This window comes from Pectinophora gossypiella, chromosome 5 (genome assembly GCF_024362695.1).
Source record: "Pectinophora gossypiella chromosome 5, ilPecGoss1.1, whole genome shotgun sequence".
In the NCBI taxonomy this organism is placed as follows: Eukaryota; Metazoa; Arthropoda; class Insecta; order Lepidoptera; family Gelechiidae; genus Pectinophora; species Pectinophora gossypiella.
Genome location: NC_065408.1, coordinates 12,090,502 through 12,110,735, shown reverse-complemented (window position 1 = coordinate 12,110,735; position 20,234 = coordinate 12,090,502). Strand labels below are relative to the sequence as shown.

Sequence of the window (20,234 nt, the reverse complement as noted above, 5' to 3'; positions counted from 1 at the left end):
TTTCCCCTAGTGGTACTATTGACCATGGAATTGGGTTGTTTCTTATGTCAAAAATAAATTATGAAATTCAGAATTATAAATAAAAACAGATCTAAAACTGACGAAAAACATTTTTTTCTTCTATTTAACTTATTTATGAATTTTAATCAAAAGAAACATACTCGTAATAATAAGTCCGATATTTTATCACGTTTTCTATGACGTCACAGTGTGCCTTTTCATACAAATTCCATAGTAATTTCGTGTTATGGCGTTTAGTAAAAAGTAACTGATTTGACTAGTCGGAAACTAGCCTATTCCATTTTTCTAGAACCCTGACGTACCACTTTGGGAACTGTGTAATTGTTTTAGTGTTGTGTTTATATGTGTACCAACCCGCATTAGAGCAGCGTGGTGGAGTATGCTCCATACCCCCTCCGGTTGATTGAGGGGAGGCCTGTGCCCAGCAGTGGGACGTATATAGGCTGTTTATGTATGTTATGTGTATATGTGCAATAAAGCGTTTTTGTATTGTATTGTACCATTTTCGCTTCTTCCCCTCTCATGAATGTCTTCACGCATGCTCGTCGGTTTAAGAGTACTATTGACCTGGTTTATATTTAAATGGTCCTGGATTTTATCGTGGTATGTTCGCCTAGGCCTTTCTCTTCAAACTCTACTAGTAGAATTTTTGAGGATGATGGACCATCTCACAATCTAGAATAATTTTAACGAAAGAAGAATTTAACAGGTAAGTATTGCATGTTTACTACTTTGTATTTATCAATAAATAATAGGAATGTATGAGTGGATAAGGGCGTTTCTGAAAATAGTGTAGTATAATATTTAAAAAAATAAAACACTGAAATTATTTAAATTTGTTTAATTCCAAGACAATATAACCAAATTACAAACAAGTAATGTGTATTATTGTCACAATAGCAGTCTTCCTAATTGTACGTAATTATTGGATACTATCAACTATTGTAGGAATGATATAATGTCAATAATAAAATATGTCTTACCCTATGATTACAAATACTCAATGTCACAGGTATACTGCGTTGTCTGGCATAGTGTAACTGCGTATTATAATTATGCTAGCTATCGCAAGGAAACTTTCGAGATTCAAGGAGACTGTAACAGCTACGTCCTATCATAATGAATATGGCTAATATGACTGAAAATATCCTTACGTCTACACTACAGTTTACATAACAAGGAATAGAAATATTGGTCCTTTTCGAATGTGTTGTTTCTATAGCATGGTGGAAAATGCAAACCTGGTGTTTTCCAAACGTTCGAAACGAACTCGCTACAATGGCACAATATTTCGAGTAAATTACATGAGTATAAAAATATATTTTTACACAAAACACCTCATAATTTGCACCGAAGTCCTAATTCTAAAAGAAAATTGATATACTTAATGATGAAATTGCATAACAAGCAGTTTGTACTACGTTTATTAGAATACAATATATATTCTAAAATTCCCTCAATTTTTATACAGATACGACTTTTCCAAAATAATATAATTGATATGAATATATTCTTGTACAAACTATTTATCATGTTTCATCTAACAAGCGGAACATAAAGCTAAAATCTACTACAACGCAAACGTATTATTAAAATGCTTTAATATCTTGAGTGGGTGATATGTCTTTTATCGTTACGTCATCATAAAAATCTAAAATATTCATCATTATGTCAATATAATAAAATATCTGTAGTTACACAGCTTATAATATGTATAATATCAAGTTTTGTGTTAATTTTACCCTGCCTAAGCATGCCCCTCTAAAACAGTCGCATTTCATTTCACAATTGTCATTTGTATCTTACACCTATCTAATATTATAATATTTATTCTTATCATCCGCAAATTTTAGTTATTTCATTCAACAGACAATAAAAAATGATCCAAAAAGATTCATTCCTACACAACAGTCTTCACCAAATCGCAATAACAATAAATTCAATTATTCATTACATTTTACATTCCTATTTATTCTATTTCACATCGTCAATTCCGATTATTAACTATTTTTTTTATTCACAAACCTTTTCATGCATCAAAATAATTTTACACTAATTTTATTGAGACCTAGAGTTAAAGCTCGCGCTATTTACGGCAAATCGTGGCTGATAAAGTTAGTATTTTGCCTACGTAACATATTAGAAGGAATGTCATGAACGTTGTTTAGTTGCCTATTGCAATTCCTGCCACCAATTTACATAATAAAAGCAACTTTCGAAATGAACATAAAATAATGAAACAGAACCTCGCTGAATAAGTGCAATAGAATGATCAAATGTTGCATCTAAATAGTATAGATAGTAACGTATTGTCTCATTCATTTACACTTTCTTTTGAGGCTCGTAGAGCAATATACTGAATTCAAGATAAGGAACTAAAATGTCACAGTGACGTGATTTGAAAAATCCAAATCGTGTTACTTGTAAAATCGTCAAAAATTAGTAATGATAATTATAATGATTTCTCAAAACACATAACTGGGACAGTCGTGGGCTTTATTACTGAAAGTATGATTTAGAAGTTATATTGCTCGTGTGCGTTCGGCTTACGTCTCGGTTTCCTTCGAGTAGTTGTCAATGACGGGGTATATAGGCGCCATCTCAAGAGTCGATGGCGCTGACGGTGGGTTGGAACCGAGGTGCAGCCGTCGTGATAGCTCGTCTAGAACTTCCCCAAATACGCGGAGAGACATGTTCTGCCCTAGCAGATGCAGAAGCAGGAAGTCTCCCACCTGGAAAATATTACATTCTCAGTCAAATATTTCCTTTTTTCTCATAAAACATTGATGATCCATAAATCACAGTCAATTACTTCAGATTAGTTAAGGTGATTACTGAATAAAGGGACAAAATTTAGCACAATGAACATAATAATTATGGTTACACACCTGAGTCTTTCTGACGAGAGCCTCGACACCGTTGGGGGTGCCGAAGCGGAAGCGGCGCTTCAGAATGGTCTCACGGGTGCTCGGCAGGAGGATTACAGCCGTGGAGTAGACGAGGGCCAAGCCGGATACCACCGACAGGATAATGAACCTGGAAACGATGAATACGACCTCAGCAACAAACATCAACTTGATAGGATGGTTTGATAGGAGTAACGGTTTTAAATACCATCCGAGTGCAACATTTTATGTCTTTTTCTCTCGTTGAGCAACTTTTGTTTAGCTATAATTGTCTCATAACTTTCATCTAAAACACTTCAACAATTGACGAAAATAACTCACCAGAACCACAAGAAGATGAAAATTTTCTCGTTGAGAATGTTCAGGGCAAGAACACATAAGGCGTCGTGTTTCTGGATCGACCCGGAGGCACCAAACTTGTGGAATGTACACTTGGTTACTCTGGGGAAGACTTCGATCTGAAAACATATAAATTCTTACATTATGTGACGTATGACATTATGGAAAAGAGGAAGCTCCTTTTCTTTGTTAAAATTCTTCATGGAAATTTTACTCAATAAATTATGCTCAGGGGGAATAAATAAATGTAATAAATTAATACGTAGAGACGGTCTTACCATAGGATCAGTCCGCTGTTCTTGGTTCATGTTAGAGAATTTGACCACATCAGTGCCATATGTCAAGAAGGCACCACCCAGGAATGTGTCTAGGAAGAAGATATTGCCGACCTGGAAATTGTAACACGTTCTTTATATTTCAAATGTTCTATTTAAGATAAAAAACAAGTGACGCGAAAAATGCACAGAAAGGTTTATATAACTTGAATATCTTGAACCATACTTACAACGTTGACGAAATTTAGGACTTCGCAGAAGAAGTAGCCAAACGAGTATGTGTTGTGCATGTGAAGGGTATCGAGTAGATACTGGACAAGACGACTCTGTAAAACATGAAATCATACTTAACCTTGTCTTCTCTGATAAAGTGACATTATATTCACATTCCTGACAAGGCTATTATTATGTAACGTCTACCCGATCTAATTCATCTCGTTGCTCTCATTAGCAACGTCTATCAAGTTTCATTAGAGCTAAATATTATCTCAATTGGATCACTTGGTGGATGATTTGCACAAAATTAGCACATGTCATTTATTAGTTAATTGGGTCTTGGTTGACCGTTTGCCAGTGGAAAACATTTGAAATATTCTTTGGGGTAAATTCTCACCTGGCGATTAGGCTTATCATCGGCTATGGCAGCTGTAGTGCCACGCATGCCGTCTGAGATCATGCGAACCTTGCCCTCCTCCCAGTTCTTCCATATCCAGTGAGGCATGTAGAACAGCAAGCCCTGGAATATCAAAGCAACCACGTGAGTCTCGTGTGTCATATGATCATAAATGATTATGTAATTTGTTCGGAGATGCCTCATTTACATCGCGAGTGGGCTTCAAGACAAATTACTGGCAGGACCGGCGGTGTTAAATTACTCAGTCTGGCCTGTGAATTCCATATTAAAGGTCTTGTGGTCAAGGATTTAGCATTGCATACATTTTGTAATGCGGCAAACATGACAACCATTTTCGTTTTATGTTTACCTGGAAGAACAGCATGAATGGCACCCATTGGTAGTAGGCATGGATGCGTTTCTCCTCTTGGTAGTCGTTTCCGAGGCCTGGATGTACGATGCCCTTTGCAGGAGAGTATGGCAACGTGAAGGTGTAAGTGATCCAGCAATAGGTATTCAGGACGTGGGGCGGCACTGCGCCGTCGTTGATGCATGAGATCGGTTCACCTGAAATCAACAAAATTTCTCCTTAGTAATTTTCCCTGCTATTATTATATAAATATATTTAGTATTTCATGTTTAAAATTAATTAATACAGTTTAAGTCTCTCAGTGATTGATTGCGGTAGCTAAGCTGTTGTATCGAGAACAATGCTCGTATGTGCGTGAGTCAGCATCAACAATTCTTGCAAAACCGATCGATCTGTGCGTCATTAACGTTAATGGTTTCGGATTGCTAAATCTTGGATTTATTATTTTTTTGGTCGCGTGAAAAATTCAACTTATGATTGAAATACACTGGTCGATATATGGTTGTCCTTGGCATTGCATCTGAACGGATGGCGGCAATATGCCGCTAATGGTTGCAGCTGCCCCTACCTGCCGCCATCGTATTGCCGTGACTCGAACGACCTTGTCCGTAGCGAGGGCCCGCTCATACTTTATTGCACTCGCTTATATTTATACTTAAATCTATAAATAAACCATGTCACCGTATAGATAGATCCTGCGCTGTGTTTTAGTCTACGAAGCTATCGCTGCAACAAATGTGTTGTGATCAAAGTGTATGTCCATTTTCCTTGTTTCTTAAGCTAACTGTAGAATCCTGCGAATCCTACAAAGAGTCATCTATTTATTCGAAATCGCATGTCTTTTACAATTATGAATAATGAGAAACGTAATGTTTATAAAACAGTTGTACTACAGCAGGGGTACCTTCTTCATTCATACGAGTTCGGTTCAATGTTCAATGTCAACAACAAACAAAGCATAGAAGGTGGGTCTTTGCGTCTGTTGGAATATTGTATTCGTAAATTGCTCAATGCCATATGAAGTTTGTGGCAATTGTATGGTCCCTACAATAATTATCCCAAGCGACATATTACGGCAGGAAACCCTTCTAGAGATCAGAACTGACTGTAATGAATCATTTGTTACAAGTTAATAGTAGTATTTTTTGTCAGGAAAAAGTTTTTTCTATGAAATTCTCAGCCACTCCTGTTTACACAGCGATGACAAGTTAGATAGACTTATCTTGTGCAAATAAAAATATCTATAAACTTACTGCGCGTCAAAGAGGGTAACCGGTAGATGTGCTTTTTTACAAATAATCTTTAAAAAAGTATAGAAGTCATAAATTGTCTTGAAATAAAATGCGCACGATAATCATCTTATAATGAGCGGAGAGGTGAGGTGACTTATGACATCGCTGAGAAAGAAGCTTAAATATATTTCACAACGTTAGGGTGCTCCTTCACCTGTGAGCATTCGCTTGTAATGTAACATTTAAGATTCGATTTTGAGCATTACATTACAGGCAAATGCTTTTGTAATGTAATGCTCGTAATCGAATCTGTAATGTAATCTGATATTTCAGGCGAGTGCTCGTCAGGCAGGGAGGTAGTTTGTAATGTAATGCTCAAAATCGAATCATAAATGATACATAAAGGTACTCCTTCACCGGGAGCATTCCCCTGTAATGTAATAATTATAATTCCATTTTGAGCATTACGTTACAATACTGCATATTTGTTTATTAACAGTTCTCCTCATTCACCGATGTAATGCTCGGATCTATAACATTACATTGCAGCTGAATGTTCGCGGTGAGGGAGTAACTTAACAAGCGAATGCTCACCGGTAAACAAACACCCTCACAAGTGCCGCTATATCTCGAGTACTAACCAGGCTAGATGTCTAACAAGGTGGCAATTCACAACTCAGTACTAGTTAATTACTCCTCAACGAGCATTTATCGTCATTAACACATATCATTGAAATCAGAGTTCAGAAACATGTGATGGATATTTATTATTTCGACTTCAACATTACGCGGACGGGCGATGAGAACCTCCCACAAAAAAGAACAAATCAAATATCGTAATGAAGATATCGTGTACGATTTTTTTCGTTCCACAGTTATGAGACCATCACGACCTTGGAATTTTAAGAGATTGTGAGATAGCCGAGACAATTTCTATGAGAATAAAAATGATAGGTATATTACGATCAATTATGGTTTTGATGATTATACGTCTTTTAGGACAAAAGGAGTGTGATTTACTAAAATGGGGTATTGGTCAAGTTGCATAATGACAGTGATATAATAATATGGAATTGACATTATGGTGACAACATGTCGTTATACGCAATCGTTTGCTAAGGCCTCAGGTCAAATATTTTAGTGGTTCATGTTTAGGATACCTTTTCTGTCATCAATACACATACATAAATTCACGCCTGTAATCGCTAATGGGGTGGAAAGAACCACAAGTTATTAAAGACAACTTGCAGCCACTGTTAATACGAAGTGTATTAAAACGATAATTCTCCCCCTTGAACAGTTTTAATCTTATCGATATCAAACTTGTTAAATAATCAAATACATCTATTAGTTATCGAAGGTCTGCAAATGCATGCATCGATTCAGGTTATTCTTGTTATGGTAACTGATGCAGTTAGATTGGTAAAGTAAGCAATGGTACACGTGTGATAAGACTTCGGCCGGGCTGTATGAGTTGCACGTTGCACACTGCAATACTGGGTCACGGCAAGCTACTTACAAACTTTATTATGTAGGTATAACAGTTATTACTAATAAATCCCTCTAGGTACCTATTGATAAGACGTTCTTGCCACAAGGAATATCGCAAGAATATGTATTCTACGGTTTAAACCTAAACGCACTGTTTATATGTTAAGTTGAAAGCAATCATACTTTGCAAATAAGAGCAGCTAATACTTTTGAAGTCATTTAAATACGTTGTTAGTCCAGGAAAAAAAACAATCCAAATGGGGAATCGTTAGCTTATGGTATGTTTTCAGTTTAAAAATAACGCAATTAAATGTGTTTACTTGAAAAGAAGTATGCTAATAAGTTTGTCCGGAATGGCTTTGAACTACATAAAAACGACAGATAAGAATTATGTTATCGTTATACAGTTAATCAATTATAATATAACACGTTTTTACCGACTTCAAAAAAGGAGGAGGTTCTCAATTCGACCGTATATTTTTTTTTTTTTTTTTTTTTTTTTTTTTTTTTTTTTTTTTATGTTTGTTCGGGCATATCTTCGTCGTATATGAACCGATTTTGATAATTCTTTTTTTGTTTGAAAGGAGATATACCCAAGGGGGTCCCATGTCAAGGAAGTCAGGATCTGATGATGGAAGACCAGAGAAATCGAGGGGAATTTTCAAAAATCGTAGGAGCGACTAGTGCGTTTGTAAAGTCATATTGATCGGATCGATCTTTAGGCTTCGGGAAAACTTCCCGACCTTCGAAAACTGGTCAGCATCAGGGAGATACCCTATGGCCTGGCAAAACTATACAACCTGGAGCAATTTTTCTTTCACGAAACGTATTTAAATCTTGATCAAATTCAATCGCCGGTGCAAAAAAACAAAATGGCGGAAAAAAAAGATGGCCGCCATACAAAATTTTGTCGATTTTGGAAGAAGCCCGTTTGGGTAAAAATAATGTATGGGGCGCTTACTCAAAACGTCATGTAGAGTACGGAAATACTTTCTGGTCACCAAAAACTGCTCCGCATCAGAGAGATACTCTACGGCCTGGCAAAACTATCGCACGTGAACCAATATTTCTTTCAGAGCACTTATTTAAATCTTGGTCAAATTCCATAGCGCGTAAAAAAAAACAAAATGGCGGAAAAACAAGATGGCCGCCATACACAATTTTGTTTTTTCAGAAAATGTCTCGGGATATAAAATATATATCGGGGTTGTGATCGGATCGTCATGTTAAGTATGGAAATACTTCCCGATTTTCGAAAACTGCTCCGCATCAGGGTGACACCCTACGGCCTGGCGAAACTATCACACCTGAACCAATTTTTCTTTCACGAAACCTATTTAAATCTTGGTCGAATTTAATGGCCGGTGAAAAAAATACAAAATGGCGAAAAAACAAGATGGCCGCCATACAAAATTTTGTTGTTCCAGAAAATGTCTTGGGGGTAAAAATGATGTATAGGGGTGTGATCGGAACGTCATCTTTGAAAACTGCTCCCAATCAGGGAGACATTCTACGGTCTGGCAAACCTATTGCACCTGGATTTTGTTTGTTTCCACGACACCCATTTAAATCTTGGTCAAATTCTGTCGCCGGTGAAAAAAAACAAAATGGCGGAAAAACAAGATGGCCGCCATACGAAGAGGGACAGTTTCGAATAAACAGGACACGCGAGCTGCTTTAGCAGCGAGCGAACCACGCGAAATCTACTGTATCTATATGTATGCGTGAGTGTGTATGATAGCAGCTTCCACTGACAACCACATGTGTGTATGTAAACATACACATGTGTGTGTGTGTGTGCGCGCGCGCGCGCGCGCGCGCGTGTGTGTGTGTGTGTGTGTGTGTGTGTGTGTGTGTGTGTGTGTGTGTGTGTGTGCGTGCGTGTGTCTGTGTGTGTGCGTGTATCTGTGTGTGTGCGTGTGTACGTGCGCGTGTGCTCGTGTGCGTTAGCGCCTGTGTGAGTGTGTGTGTGTAAACATGTTCATCAATAATAATTGTGATCACTACTAATAATATATTATATTATTATATATGAATATAAATCAGAAAATCTGTCTGTCTGCATCCTTGCTCGGTCTAACCATCACTTAAAATCGTAAAATAAAATAAAATTTTTAACAAAAAAAAAACCGACTTCAAACGCAAAACTAAAAAGCAATAAATAAATTTACTTCGCACAAAGTAATTAGTACGTATTTTCAATTAGTTAATTAATTTATAATTCTGAAGTCGGTGCCAAGTAGATGCTACAACAACCCTACTACAATATCAAATTACTATGTACACACAATATTGTTTAATACCTATATCAAAGCAATTACAAAACAATGTCAAACAAAAAATTACAAAACAATCAGTATTGAAAAATATATAAATCGGTACTTCGTTGTAGCATTTCCTTGGCACCGGCTTCAGATTTATAAAATAATTACCTAATTGAAAATACGTACTAATTACTTTGTGCGAAGTAAATTTATTTATTGCTTTTTAGTTTTGCGTTTGAAGTCGGTTTTTTTTTTGTTAAAAATTTTTGTGAAAATGTCGGTCCTTCAGGTTAGGTAAGCGGACCTTGTGAAAACGGGGCAACGCTAGGGAGATCTTCTTCTATCGTGTGGGTTGTGAGGTGAATTACCAACCTCATCAACCCTGGTGTCAGGGTTACTGGGCTAGGGAGATGATGATCTAAATATCTGCAGGTTGACCTTATGTAGGCTTGTTTCTCTGAATATGGCAATAGGATTTATTTGTAGACGTGTTTCGGTATAAAGGTAGATGAAAATATATTTGAAGTTGTTACAAACCTAACTCACAATTTACCTATTTTGGATAATAAATTGTTACACTGGATAACAATTACATTGGCTCGTCATCATTGCTGGTTACAACATCAGATTACGTCGTTTCCGCTGCATCGCGACCGAATATTTGTTTTGTTTTTAATTGTGTAATGTCAAATTGTCAGCTACTTGATTTTAGTGAAACTTATGATTATTTTATGCACTCTAACTTATTCTATTTATGTACCTAAGTACGTACTTAATTTATCTTAGCTTGCACCTACGCATTTTATAAGGACATGCTTCCAATTTACTTCCAAAAATATTTTCATCATTGTATACAGTCCAAATTCCTTTAAGTCAATTTCTACAACTACACCGATATGAAGGTATAGAGTTTTGTAGACACAGTCGATAGCCCGCATACTTATATGGATTTCTCCTATCGATTGTACGGTACCCGATGTTGACCTATTGCAACGCTTTCTAAGCAATGTTAGTGAATGTAATTTCTCAATGCCAAATGAATTGAGTGTTACGAATCTGACGACTAAAGTATTAGCACTTATAGTAATTGAATTACTGAGTTTTAGTTTTAAGACTGTCTAGAATCTAGATAACACTAAAAACCCTAAAATTTAGTTTCATTGTTTTAAATATAGTGCCCTCCTTGACTTACGTGGAGTGCGAAACAGAGATAAAGCTGGTCTTAGAACTGTCGAACTAAATTAAAAATCGTGTCTGCAGGAATCAGTACCATTGTTAAGCTTAAAACTACCAACGAGAAGAAATTCATGTAATCAACATTACCGGCCCAACGCACATTACAAAACATAATTCCGATAAACGTAGTTCGTTTCACTTTATAACTCTAGTTTTACGAGTGGCTACAAACGAATGCAACATTCGTAGTTCTAGTAAGTAGCTTAGCTATTTATACCATGTATGGTTATGGTTACTCTGTATCATAAATATCTACAGCAATATTCACATCTTTAGAAACCTTAGCAACAGGTGACGAAATAGAACTAGCATGTTTAGATAAACGAACACCTGAGACACATGTGATTGTTTAGGATGCAACATTGGCACAAAAGCACGAACTGCAGCATCGGCTGACTAATTTGCAGCTAGGAAACAAACTGCATAAGAAATGAGACGTGACCTAACACAAGTGTCATTGTGTGTCATTGCCAGTTAGAATGGCGAAGTGGGATAAGAAGATATTAAGCGTAAATATATATAGAAGAATTATCGATTGCTATTATTGTAATTGGCATTTAAGGTTATCAAGGATGTATGTTGTTCAATGAGATTCCTTTACTTTGTTTCAAGAGTCATAAGAAATTGGATTTAGATTCAAAATAATCTCTAAAATAATTTAGTTTGTAACTTTATTTCTGAGTTTCATACAATTGTTGGAAATTTCTCAATGGAAAGATACAGGCAAGGTGCGTCTTAATGACCCGTTGAGCGTCGTGTACAACAGTAGATAACGAGTAAACAAGTATTGAGCGCACTTTATTGTTCTAAATACTGTCCTCGAGACAATTCTTTAACTTTCTAGAGCAACTTGATGGTAGATTCTACAAAACAGAAAACATCAGGTGTTTCAACCAGTTACCCCAGTTATTGAATAAAAAGGACTAAAAGTCTATCTAGGTGAACCCGAGTTGTGGTTTGCAATCCAGTTTTCAATAACGAGCAACAGAATCGAGTAGATAATAGTTGATGTTGAAGCGTAGTTATTGATTTTAAATTGGCATTTAATAGTGCTTAGGTAGTTGGGTGGAGTGGCTATTAAGTGTTAAGTAGTATGTTGAATGTCGGTGGCTCGTCAAATGCGGGCACGCGATAATGAGAACATAAACAATGCCAGTGATATCATTTTGTGTGCCACTTGAGTCGGTCTTTCCCCACTTGATCACGGAGTCGTCAATAGGATCCTCTGCACAAAATTACGAGTGTGTGTAAAGATTGAATATGCACTTAAAAGGCAAAATGAATAATGCTAGTGATATAAAAATTGATTACATTTGCATATATTTATCAATAATATAATAAGCCCAGTGAAGCATGGGTACATTGTTCATCATGCGATGGATGTACCTCTGAGGCTCTGAGGACTCCAATTGGGAATATAACCGTGAGCCAATATTATGTCAGCGTTATTAGTGAAGATTTCCGGTTAATTTAAAATGCCGTCTCATAAAGTTTATGCAACACATCGACTTCATCTAAGTAACAAATGTTTATTGGTTACGACGGAGTGTTACAAAATATACCTATAACCAGGAGACAAAGAAAACTATTTAGGCTAAGGCCTATTAGATACAAGCCACGGCAGAGACGATAAGAAGCCAAATACAGGAGTAGCTTCTGTTGGTTCTGTACTGCAGAGTGCAACTTAGTTTATCCCAAGATCACTTTTTCACACCGTAATGATGATAGTTACCGGATATTTTTAAATTTAAATGGATATAATTGCGTCATTAATCGCAGTCATTACGTCCTCTACCGGCGTGTCGTCAGAATATCCATGTGATATGGAAGGCCACATATATTAAAAATAAAATCGTTTGCTAATGATAAGTTTGGTTTGAAATATTTAGTCCTTGTTACATAATGGTTGTAATTGTGCAAAAGAGAATGCGTATGTAAATTAATATTACATCATTCCCAATATAGAAAAGTTAAATGGAGTTCAACGTGTTCAAATTGCAATTGTCACCTGTAGGTACACCGGTTACCAACGACATGTCAAAATTTACATCATGCGGTTCAATGACCTGTTGCGCTCCAGTGAATTCAATCTTATCACGTATTCACTGGTCAGTGTATTTGTTTGTATAAGCAATTTGTTCACATGACGTCTCAATTTGGGTAACTGTTACAAGTCGGTGTTCCCTCACACCCGTTCTGAACAATGACCTGAAAATGACTCACTTTACGGTAGTTACGCGACCACTGTTATCTTTTATGAGTGCTCTCTTTGTTGTGTCTAGGTTACTATAACCTTTACCGCCCATCAGGTCAATTCCGAATTCATGAATGGAAACCCGGTTGCTTAATTAGATCTTATTTCTAATTAACTTTCGCTAGATTTTCAGTTCGCTTTTCTCTCGTATTAAATTCAATTTACTTTCAGAACAACAAAAGTAATATTTTGTTCATATTCTCAACGCAATATTTACCTAAGGTTTACATTATTTATTATGTATTACAATTTATGCAAAATTATCCATTGTTCCTAGAAGTTTCCACAAAAATTTGTCGAAATGATTAAATATTTTAATTCTAATGTTTGAAATATTTTAGTATTATTTAGGTAGATTATGTACCAAAATTTTTATCTTTGAAATCAAAATTTGAATTAATACATAAAGTGCCATTATTGACTGATAAAGGGTCATCGAGTAGAAGAGTGTAGTAGAGGTGGTACTTACCAATAAGGTTATTGGCAGTAACAAGGATGCAACACAGGAACAATATAGCGGAGGTGATGCGGTAGTGCATCCTGAACACCATGTTGTCGATGACAGCCTTGTCGATGAGGTAGCGGACTTTGACGAAGCCCGCCACCGCGGAGACCATACCAAACACCGCCATTTTGGATTTGTTTGTTTTCTAAATTCTGAAATAGAAAAAAAACAATATTTTAGTTAGTTAGAAAAAATAAACAGAAATAATGAAATAAACTTACAACACAATAGGGAGCAATACAGGGAACCCTACTATAAATAAATCTACGCCGTCTAAACGATGCAGTGACAAGTGCCATGCGCTACCAATACCAAATTAGAACGTAAACTGTAAAGTTTATTACATTCAGTTTTGATTCCAATGTGTGTAACAGCTGTGCCGGCTCCTAGTTTAGACTTGATGGCTTTATTCAACGATACGATACGACGCTACGTTTACTCGTGATCAATATCGATAACTATGCAGTAAAGACACTGGGAGTTTCCTAACTTCTTGTGTTAGAAAAGCATGTCGTTACCGATAATGAACCGTTAGATGGGGAACTAGTGTGTATAGATTCAAGTACCAGAGCCATGTCTTCTCAATCAATGACCTCAACACATAATTTAACGACGTGCTACTTCTCGCCCACGCCCCGCATTAGGAACTAACCGTCGCTTTTTATAATCTAACATTTTTTTCTCCGATTGACCACTTATGACTTTTGTATAGGAAGGTTCATCCCATTGGTCGTGTCGTGAGTCAGTTATGAATTTATTGCCGCTACATTTCCTTAGTACTGAATGCTCAGATAGAGTACTTAAAGTACAGTGTAAGAGACAATTCATCACAAATGGATCCAACCTTGGGGACTTCTTGATCCTGTTTCTACGTCGTATCGCGTGTCCAACATACGCTATTCAGGTCGCCAGTAGGGGCAAAAGATAAATTCATCAATGCCATAGTAACATCACTTTAATAGGACAATTTATCGAGGAACCGTTGTTTTGATACCTGATACAGCACGGGACGAGCATTTTATTCCAGGCGTAATTGCCATCTTAAAGCAATCACTTCAATTAGTGCGTGTCGCTTGGTATTTAGGGCAATTGTATAATAAATTTATTATCGGAATAATGTAGTTGTCGTAGCATTTTATGAATTTCGCTAACGTAATCTCGTAATCGTATTAGCATCAGCGGCGGTGGAGGCGAGTGGTGCGGCGCAGGGCATGCACGGGTCGTCGACCGGCCGGTGCTCGTGCGCCTCCTGCGTTTCCACCGCCCCCGCCCCCCTCGCCCTGCTCCCAGACCCTGTGCTGATGCATCGCTGGCAACGCGAATTTTACGCGGAAACCAGTTTGCGCGACGACAATCGGTGCCGCTTGGCACGTCGTGATCTCGACAACCGATTAGTTTTGGGAGAAATATTTTTTTTCCAATTTCATCTCGTTAAAACCCGAGCGAGTTAAATGAAGCTATTGATACAATTGTTTAATTGTATTGTAAAGTATTGGTGGCGTTGCTATAATTAGTGTTGTACTTATGTCTCAATTTTAATGACCGTCCCATTTTGTCAATGAGTTCTCAATTTTCAAAACGAGGACACATGAGGTGTACAACTATTTGTTAACGCAGTGACTGATAGTAGGGCAGTTGCGGGGAGCGGGAGCGGGTGCATGAGTACATTCCTGTGTTTATGACAGGCGCAGACTCTGGTGGGCTCTGGCCCTGAACCTTTTGTGTCGCTCTTTTACTTTATATCCTTGTTTCACTCACTCGCTGCCGCCGACCATTTGTCAGGTTGTTCTTCGTGTTCTAGCTTAACTTATTATCTTTACTATTTTAGATTTAGTTAGATCATCGAAATATGAGAGCTTTTTGTTTCCTTCTTGCACTAATGGTCATTTTCCTGTCAAACTACGTCGTTCTACGAATTTCGTGTACCAAAAACATGTCAACTAAGTGTATATTAGCATTAATCGTTCATGAATATTCTTATCACGTTTCTTGGGTTTCGTGAACGATAGTTAACTTGGTAACAAACCAAGACGGATTGTAACTTTCGAAAATTACGTGTTATTTTCCCGACTAATAGAGTTGATAACAAGTTGTTGTGCGCGTATATGCAGCTGCTGTACTACTGGCAGTTATTTAAGTCAGGCGGCACGCGTCGACTGGTCTCTGAATGGACACTAATTGCGGTGGACGAGAGGCGCGTCCGTCTGAGCATCACACGTCTAAAGAATCACAAAGCCGACAACTCGTTCGTGGGAAAAGAATCTCGTATCGATACCCTTCGGACAATAGCCTGAAGTTAATCACCACCAGTAAAAGCGTGCCTAATGACACGAAACGGCCGCTCTGGTTAGGTAAGTTGCGGTGCACGAGTGAATGGCAAGTTGTCGCCTCTGTTGTAATTTACGTGTAACTCGGATCACGCCCGCGGCGCGAAGCCCGCTCCGATGACGTCTCATCGAGTCTAACATAATTGACTCCCATTGACTGCGCTGGCTGCCGACGTCGTTCCACCCACATTGTTTACTTCTGAAACTATGGGAACACGAGCGTTCACAATTCATTACATTAGGTTAGAACTCGTAATACGTTGAAGTGATAAGCTCGGATCGCATCCGTAGTGACTGTGCCTGGTTTTCGTCATCGATAAAATATCGACTGATGCGGAAACGCGCTTGGTGTACTTTGCGGTTGTGCCAGCGTTGCATACGGCTTGAGTTTCATATTGGTTTCTCTCTTGATAGCTTTGAAATTCACGCTCTGATAAAAATAATATCATGTTACAAGAATATTTTACAACATACGACAATCGTATGGCCTAAGTATTTATCAAGTTAAAAGTTCAAAGATTTTGTAAACAAATACACGTATACTACGTATGTAACCTACGTCTTATGCGGGTTAATTGATAGCGCGTGCGATGCGTACGCAATGATACGTTCCCAAAGCAAATTAGAATTTTACTTAATATCTCTGAAGACAGTTCCATCACATCTTTAATAGTCAAGTTTAATTTGTATAAGCATCTAGTTAACAAGTACCTACAGAATTACCTACAATGTTGCAATTATCAGAAATCAAACAAACATATATTATGACATGACAACACAACCGAGTACGCAAACGAAAAATTTATTAGAATCGATAAAATATTCACAGGTTTTAGTGAGTAGTTAAAATGGGATCACGCGGACATAAATAACTAGTTGAAGAGGTTATCGGCTAGCGCCGGGAGCATCAACGATGCAGGTGGCGTTCCCTCGCCCGTGACAGGAATCTATTGCACGGACTGTTGGCATGCCCCTGTTGTACCACCACCCATCGCATGTTCCAATATGGGAAACTCATAATTTCCCAGACGCCTCGTTTGAAATTTAAATCTGATTATTAAAATTCAGCTTTATACGTTGACCTTTATGTATTTATTTTTTGAAGTCGAAGTGCACAAAACAAGACTCGTGTTTTTGTGTGCCATGATTCTACTTACTCATAATGTTGCATCATTAAAAATCGATTGTAATTTCGTCAAATTGTAAAATGTGACACCAGAAGAACTTTACTTTTTTCTAAGAACAGCGATAATTAGTTAAGTACCTAGTTTAATAAAGTCAATTCCGACAACAACAACGTAATGAGTTTATCGTTGACATGTTTAAGAAGGAAATAATTTTCAGTTGTATACGCATTGTAAAATGAATTGCATTCATCATATCCGGGTCGAGTTAAATTAACCAGGTAGCAAGCAGCTTATGCTTTTTGTTCATTATTCTAGAGTGTCCTTGGCCGGAACATCTTCAATGAGGGTCCATGGACCGTGAAAATATCACGTGTTAACACAAATTCGAGGTTTTCTGCTCCGTGGTTAATCATTTATAACCGAAATATCTGTGTCATTAACGCTAATACAGTTTCCAGTTTATCTCAACACGTATATTTTATTGATGCCATAACCGTTACTTTTGTATTCATTACTTCGACAATTATAGCATGAACATTTAAATATTTTGCAATTTAAGTACGCTACAAACGTGGTACTATTTCGTCGTTAATAACGCTTAACCTTTAGTGGCTTGGTCCATTCTATTCAAATCACTATTCCCGGTAAATGGCACCGCGTCCCTTCCCCTGCTCAGCACAGGTAAATGGGGTTTACACCGCTACCTGTGGGATCCTCGTGCTAACACCTCTTATCGCGTTTGATTCATAACAATATCGCTATCGGTCGCTTCCACTCGTCTTTTGTCTCCTCATTACCCGCACACCGTCCCCGACTCGCAAGAAAGCGAGCAGAATAAAAAGAACTGGGATGACTATGCACAAGGCTTTTGTTCCCGCACATGCCCATATGTATGCTGTCAAACAGCATTCCTCGCGTCGTCGATAGGAGTTTTAAGCTAAGCGCGTCTCGATCCATTCCACTAAGCTTTTGTGACACAACTTACCTTTTTAAACCTAACTGTTATTTATCCAGCGCCTACGATTTCTCAAATCTTTACGATCACACGGTTTGTCTTTACACAACACAACAAACACAGCCTCACTATTACTAAAAAGCACGTTTTGACATTAGTTTACGTCATGATATAGTTGAGAATATGTCATAAAATGGAAGCAAATGATTGGGGTAAAACGAGTGGCAACTGGGGCCGGCGCACGACACACCAGCTGCTCATGGGTCGGCAACACAAACTGGAAAGCGCAGCGATCGTCTCCGCCGCGCCGCCGTGTTCACTACCGAACTTGCGGCGTGTGCGCACTATATCATTCTCCCTCGCACTTCCTACTTCCTCGTGTGCCGCTCTCGCTCGCACACCAACTGAGTGCACAGTAGTCAGTAGCCCAGAGATCCATCGGTGAACGAGTTCTGTCGAGGGTCTTGACTTCGTCTCGCGTTTTCTCCGTGGGCAATACTTTCAAAGTTTCGTATGCCATTTTTTTAGACGAGATTATGATTACTGGTTTTAACGAGTCCAAATTGCTTGGGGCTGATAATTAACACCTTGTCGACTGCTTAATATAGTTATATTAAGATTAATTCAAATATTTTTCTCATGTTATGTATTGTTTTTAATTATTTTTGAAATTATTTATTTCTTCAAAATTTTCAATTTCTGAAAGCATTGCTATGTATGTTGCAATATCTATCTTCGAAATGTCATCCCATGTGTTTCTCAAGTGTTTCTTTTTATAACGAAAATGAATCGTTACAAATTAATTACTGCTTTTATTCAAAATAAGCCACAATTTTCACCAATAAACAGGTCATGTATTTAAGACGGCACCGATCGTGGGTAATGTGTATGGACTGTAAAGAGGGCAAATTAAAGGTCTCGAATGGGCTCAATCAGGCCCCGGGCGCTGTCATAGCATAGGCACGCGGACCATCTACCTGTTCCCTGCGCGGGCGCATGATTACATAAAAAAAAGACACGCCATGCTCGGATTTATTCCATACCCGAGGTTCTGCACAGCATTATGAAATTAATACGCATAGTTTAACATGCGCGTCGTAAAGCCATGGAAGCTTTTGTGAGGGAGCTTTAATGTATATTGTGATTATGGAATGTGTACTTCATTATGTTTTTATTTAAAGCTTTGATGAATACTCTAGCCAATTAAAATTTATCGACTGCGACGAGACTAATTTGTTCAGATTTTTTCCTTTAAAATTATAATATCTTCCAGACCTTTAAAATTATAATTGATTTATTTATTCGAACATCACATGACTTAAGAACTATGTTAGTGTTACTTACGTCCTTTAAAATAGATAAAATAAAACATCGTACTTAAATATAAATAATGATACAGACTCCTAAATCCGAGGTGTCAAACAAGTCGAAGCTTTGCAGATTTCCTTTTTCTGTCATTATACCACCTTCGTTCATATCTTGGCAGGTAAGAGCCAAAATGTAATTAATGTTTTGGAGATAAGCACGTGGGGTTGCCCCGGTTGCCTCCCATTAAGGACATTGTTATGACTCCTTTTTAAACCTTGAACTTGTTGCAACATGTTGCAAATGAACATCGTCTTTGTTTTTTATGTTACTAAAACGAAAAACGATATAAGTTTAAGGACTAAAACCGACTACGGAAAAATCACGCTCTAAAACCTTTAAAAGGCTATATCTTTTGAACCTATTACCTAGTTGAAATTTTCGCAGAATATGCTTTATTATAGCGGGTATTACATCAAGTAATAAAAAAATCGATTTTTTTTTAGTCTTTTTGGCCTCGCTAATACATTATTTGAAACGAACTAGAAAGATAAATAATAAAAATCAAAAAACAATTTATTCAGTGTCTTTTTTCTTATTTTGTAGAAAAGCGTCAAAAGTGCCATAGTAGTGTATGTTCTAAAGTATAAAAATTGTAAAATTGAGAGGTGTCCATATTTAAATAACACCAAAAAAAATACGAACATCTTGTATTAGCTCTATAAAAATACACATAAACCTCAAACCTGGTGTAGAGTACACTGTAAGGTAAAATAACAACTAGTAAAAAATAAAAAAGGGAAAAATTAAAGGGGATTCGCCATTTTCAAGAAGAAAAAATGTGTAATCTATCGAGCAGGTCTTTTTGAACATTTTGACTCCAAACGCGTCAGCCATTGCTTCTTAACTGGAGAGGCGAGTAACTCAACATGACAATGGTTCCCAAATAATTGGCATTTAATTTTGTGATTCCTCCATACCTAATATTGCTCACATAATATATGTAGGCGTTGC

At 37.4% G+C, this 20,234-nt stretch overlaps 2 protein-coding genes across 2 annotated transcripts in view; one reads left to right on the top strand and one right to left on the bottom strand.

The window, feature by feature from the left end:
- Positions 1–20,234, top strand: part of LOC126367003 (dedicator of cytokinesis protein 3) — a 69,974-nt gene that overhangs the window by 7,836 nt on the left and 41,904 nt on the right. The window lies entirely within an intron of this gene.
- On the bottom strand, positions 848–18,203 carry LOC126367065 (innexin inx3). The gene is made up of 9 exons (XM_050010458.1): positions 17,946–18,203; positions 13,471–13,658; positions 4,525–4,721; positions 4,155–4,277; positions 3,772–3,867; positions 3,545–3,655; positions 3,249–3,385; positions 2,910–3,057; positions 848–2,753 (listed from the first exon to the last, which is right to left on the bottom strand). The coding sequence occupies exons 2-9, from the start codon at positions 13,631–13,633 to the stop codon at positions 2,568–2,570; spliced, it is 1,161 nt and encodes a 386-aa protein (XP_049866415.1). The 5' UTR covers positions 13,634–13,658; positions 17,946–18,203; the 3' UTR covers positions 848–2,567.